Source organism: Vicia villosa, unplaced genomic scaffold (assembly GCF_029867415.1).
Source record: "Vicia villosa cultivar HV-30 ecotype Madison, WI unplaced genomic scaffold, Vvil1.0 ctg.000637F_1_1, whole genome shotgun sequence".
Classification (NCBI taxonomy): domain Eukaryota; kingdom Viridiplantae; phylum Streptophyta; class Magnoliopsida; order Fabales; family Fabaceae; genus Vicia; species Vicia villosa.
In genome coordinates this window covers 740357-745676 of record NW_026705286.1, presented here as the reverse complement: position 1 = coordinate 745676, position 5320 = coordinate 740357, and the positions used below count along the sequence as shown (strand labels likewise).

Here is a 5320-nt window from a genome sequence, read left to right as displayed (position 1 = left end):
CCTCTCTAAATTGATGGCGGGAAGACACAAAAAAGTTATAGGAAATATCATTTCTCTAAGCCAAAGCGTTTTCGTTTCCGGGAGGCAATTATTAGATGGAGTCTTGGTTGCTAACGAAATGGTGGATTTTGCGATAAAGGAAAAGAAGGGTTGTTTGCTTTTCAAAGTAGACTTTGAGAAGACTTATGACAAGGTTAATTGGTCTTTTCTCCAATTTATGTTTAAGAAGATGGGGTTCAGAAAAGCTTGGATGAAGTGGATGGAAGTGATGGTTTTCTCTAATAATATGTCGGTGATGGTTAATGATAACCCTACTAAAAGAATTTAAGGTGGAGAGAGGATTCAAACAAGGAGATCCGATTTCTATAGTACTCCTTTTCAATAATACTCTTGACTTACCCAAAGAAAAACATCCTTCTTCATAACCTATGTTAAAACAATCGCAGTATCAATTCTTATGAAACCATTTGTGTATTGGTAGTTTGGTACTGGTTTAGCACATCTTGTGCAAATTTATAAAATGCTTTTTGCGCTTGTTAAAAAAATAATTCTTATGAAACCCAGTTTAGTTTTATCCTAAACAAAAATAATGATTTAAAACTCAAAACTTGAGACTAATTTAATACAATAACAAAATAAGTTTTTATAAGAAGAATTATAACGCAAAAATATGTGATTTCCAGTTGTTTCATTGTCAAGTAGTATACTTCTTGAATAGACTCAAATACTTCATTACAACTAATTATTCAAACTCCATTTGTGATCTTGTACAAAGCAGAATCAACCATGCTCTCTAAATCCTTCAAAAACTCAACAAACACATTGGCTTCTTCATTCTTATTGCCATCCAACAATTTTTGGCCCTTCACAACAGCAGTATAGATCTTCAACTTGTCAACAGGAGAAATCATAGAACTAACATCATTATCAGCAATTACTTTCCTCACTTGGCAAAGATAATCATTCAAGTCATTTTTTGCTTTAACTTTCTGCTCATGTTTCATATCTTCGGCCTTAAAATTCTCAGCTTCTTGAATCATTCTCTCAATTTCTTTGCTAGAGAGTCTTCCATTTTCATTAGTTACTGTAATATCTTTTCTATTACCACTGGTTTCTTCCTCTGCAGATACATTTAATATACCATCACCATCTATAGAAAAGTGTACTTTGATAGGAATATGGCCTTGAGGAGCAGGAGGAACTGAAAAATCAAATGAACCTAGCAAGTTGTTATTACTGGCATTCATTCTCTCACCCTCATAGACATCAACCAAGACGCAGGATTGATTATCATAAACTGTTTTATAGTTTTTAGACTTAATGACAGGAATGGAAGTGTTTTTTGGAATTATAACATCCATGATATCTTCATCTACTGAAGTACCGAGAGACAACGGGGTAACATCTTGCAACACCATGTCTGAAATATTCTTAATGCCATCGATCAACAAAGCAGCCTGGACTGCAGCACCATAAGCAACGGCTTCATCGGGGTTGATGCTCATGCACAAATCCTTACCCTTAAAAAAGTCTTGTAAAAGCTGTTGCAATTTGGGGATTCTAGATGAGCCTCCAATAAGGACAACATCATCTACACTATTCTTGTCCATTCCAGTATCCAAAAAGCACTTCTTGACAATTTCCATGCACTTTTCAAAGAGATCCATGTTGATTTCCTCAAACTTTGCTCGAGTGATAGATGAATACAAATCAATGCCTTCAAATAAAGCTACTACATCAATAGTAGTGACAAAAGCAAATGAAAGAGTCCTTTTCGCCCTCTCGCAGCTAGTTCGCAATCTCCTCAATGATCCTGGATTCCCACTAATGTCCTTCTTGTGCTTCCTCTTGAACTCCTCTACAAAGTGGTTCACCATTCTGTTATCAAAGTCCTCTCCTCCGAGATGAGTATCTCCAGCAGTAGCCTTAACTTTAAAGACATTATTCTTAATAGTAAGGAGAGACACATCAAAAGTTCCACCACCAAGATCAAAGATGAAAATAGTTCTCTCTTCAACACAATTAGCTCTCTTTTGAAGGCCATATGCAAGAGCCGCCGCAGTTGGTTCATTGATTATCCGCATTACATTCAAGCCGGCAATGGCACCCGCATCTTTTGTGGCTTTCCGCTGAGAATCAGTGAAATACGCTGGAACAGTAATCACTGCATTTTTAACAGGTGACTCCAAAAACTTCTCTGCAATCTCCCTCATTTTTGTGAGAACCATAGATGATATTTCTTCAGCAGAAAAACGCTTTTCTTCACCCTTGTAGTTAACAAGAATCACGGGGTTGTCATCATTACCGGCGATGACCTTAAAGGGCCACAATAGAATATCATTCTGAGTAATGATATCACTGTATTTTCTTCCAATTAATCTCTTTGCATCTGTATAAACAAAAAAAATTGGTAACGTATAATTTGCTCTTTTCTAGTAAAATTTTACCAGATATGTATAAATAACAAAATTAGTAAATTTATAAAACATTTATGCAGAAACCAGAAAAAGGTAGATTACCATAAATAGTGTTTGAAGCATTGGAGGCGGCCTGATATTTGGCAGCTTCACCTATCAATCTTTGAGCATTAGTAAATGCAACAAAAGAAGGTATTGTTCTGTTTCCTTGATCATCGTTTATGATCTCAGCTCTATTGTTTTGGTCCTGCCATACAGCGACACATGAATAGGTCGTGCCAAGGTCGATTCCAATTGCAGGTCCCTCATATTTTTTGGCCATTCTGCTTTCAAGAGAATGAAGAAAGCTGTTGATTTATGGAACTTTTTAATCTACCTTGGATTGATAGTTGAATTCGTGAATGTATTTAAGCATGTATATATCTTGATTCGATAAAGTGAGTTAATAGTCCATGACTTTTAATTATTCCCATGACATAAATATAGTCTCTTCGTTTTCTATGCACATTGAATGCCAATGGAGATTATGGGAAAAGAACTTAAGTCTGAATGCTTTCAAGTGATATCTAAGCTAGCGTGACAAAAGATTATACTAGTTCTACAATCAATACTACTACTAGTAGTACTAAGTACTTTCAAGCTGAAGGGTGGTTAGTCTTCGGTTGATAAGTTCACACCTATGAAGCCCGGACTCAGACACGGGACACGACACGGATACGGACACGAGGACTCCGATAATATAGAAAACATAGGACACGGATACGGTTATATATATATATATATATATATATATATATATATATATATATATATATATATATATATATATATATATATATATATAATAATGCAATGTATGAGTACAATTTATAAAGAGTTTAAAACGAGAAGCAAATTTTTTATATATTTAAACTTAGTACTTTCAATCAACAAAAAAAGACATAAATCCGCCAAAATAAAATAATACAAATCATATCATAGTCACTTCATATTGATAAAACCAGCCTCTAAATCGTGGAATAAGAAAAAAATAACGAATCCTAATTGTGTTATTTTTATAGTGCAGAAGTGAAATATGAAAGGTAAAAAAACTCTATTATTTTTATAAATAAAAGTCTGATAATTATTGAGTGGGAATTTTTTTAAATAAAAAAATAATTTTTTTTTAATTGAGTGTGTCCTTTGTTTAAAGCAAGGTGTCGTATCCGTGTCCGCTGCAGTTTAATTATTTTTTCGTTGGACACTGCAAAAACGTGTCAGATACGTGTCGTACGTGTGTCGTACGAGTATCTGTGTCTGACACGGCGACACGCCTTCTGAATGGCATGTCGGCGCTTCATAGGTTCACACAGATTAAATTTTTGTTTAAACTAGTAAAGCACCATTGCGTTCGCATGGGTTACGCAAAATCAATATAAATATTAAATAAATATTATATAGTTGATTAAGAAATGTATATATAAATATATATGAATTGAGAAAAAAATATTTCAATAATATATATATATATATATATATATATATATATATATATATATATATATGGGTTAAATAAGTTTTTAGTCCCTGTAAATATGGCACTTTTCAGTTTTAGTCCCTACAAAATTTTTCTTCAAACTTTGATCCCTGCAAGTTTTTCCGTCCCCATTAAGAGTCCCTCCCGTTAGATTCCACTAACGGAGGGTGACGTGTAACGCATACGTGGATTTTATTTCTTTCTGATTCGCCAGCGTGGAAATGATAAGGGTAAACTCACTTAAACAAAAAATCACCCACAGTTCAACCATTTCGTTTTCACTCAAGCTCTTTTTTATTCAACTGCAAACCCTAGTTAAATCTTCTCTCTTCCAACATCGTGGTCCCAACATCCCAGACAAGAAGCATCTTTGTGGTCCTAAAACGAAGCACATTGTGGTCCCAAAACGAAGCCTAGTGGAGCTGATTCGTTCGTTCGACTTTGCGTGGATCAGGTATGTGAATGGTTCATCTTTCTTCGACTTTTTGCTATTTTCTAATGATAGTGGTTGTTAAACAAACATTAACTACTATAGGACAAAGATTTTGATTATTATGTCGTATCTGTTGAGTACAACATATGTACTTTATCTGTCGTTTTTTGTTGCCCTGATTAGAAATTGAATTAAGTATTGTGTTGCCCTAACAAGAAATGTCTAAGTTTAAAGTTATTTTCTACACAAGGGGCAAGTTTGTAAAAGACCCTGAACTGAAATATGATGGGGGGGAAATGTATGCTTTTAGTGGTCAAGATAGTGACTATTGGTCTTTCTTTGAGGCCTGTGATTTAGTGAAGAGTATTGACCCTGAATTTGATTTTGAGATGGTTAAGATGTGGTGGAAACATGAAGCAGGATCGTTTGAAGCTGATTTAAATCCATTCAGAGATGATGGAGATTCTGTTGAGTTGGCTGCTTATGCTATTGGTCATGGAACTGAAGTTGAGATATATTGTGAGCCAAAACCAGATGAAGGAGAGCTGACTTTTATGGACTCTGTTAGGCAAAAAGGGAAGGGTAAGTCTTGTGCATCAGAGAAGGAACCATTAGATGAATGCAGTGGAGATTCAAGTGATGAGAGTATCAAGGATGTACACTTTGATGACAGTGAGGAAGAAAGGATGAATGGGTTTGAAGATGACTTTGAGGAAGTAGTTGGTGTAGGTAAAACTAGTGAAATTAGGAGTCCACCTGTTACAAACAATGATGTCCCTAATGAAACAGACAATAACATATTTATTACAGATGAGATGGGCAAGACAAATGTAATTGAGGAGGAATACATGACAGATGAATTGGACAGTGGAGCTGATGATGATAGTGGTGATGATAGACCATGTGTTATAAGGTTCAATGCAGAAGAATCTTTCACTAAAGATTTTGTTTTTA

The 5320-nt window shown here is 34.8% G+C and overlaps 1 protein-coding gene across 1 annotated transcript; it reads right to left on the bottom strand.

Annotated features, from left to right (window-relative positions):
• Window positions 1-746: 746 nt before the first annotated feature.
• LOC131630039 (heat shock 70 kDa protein 4-like) lies at window positions 747-2739 on the bottom strand. Its single transcript, XM_058900833.1, has 2 exons — window positions 2520-2739; window positions 747-2389 (listed from the first exon to the last, which is right to left on the bottom strand). The coding sequence occupies exons 1-2, from the start codon at window positions 2737-2739 to the stop codon at window positions 747-749; spliced, it is 1863 nt and encodes a 620-aa protein (XP_058756816.1).
• Between the last annotated feature and the right edge of the window lie 2581 nt (window positions 2740-5320).

What these genes read in the sequence shown, in the direction of transcription:
- LOC131630039 (XM_058900833.1), bottom strand. Translation starts at nt 2,739, where the DNA reads ATGGCCAAAAAATATGAGGGACCTGCAATTGGAATCGACCTTGGCACG. An exon ending in TGCTTCAAACACTATTTATG is followed by an intron (nt 2,390 to 2,519) that starts GTAATCTACCTT and finishes TTGTTTATACAG; the next exon opens with ATGCAAAGAGATTAATTGGA.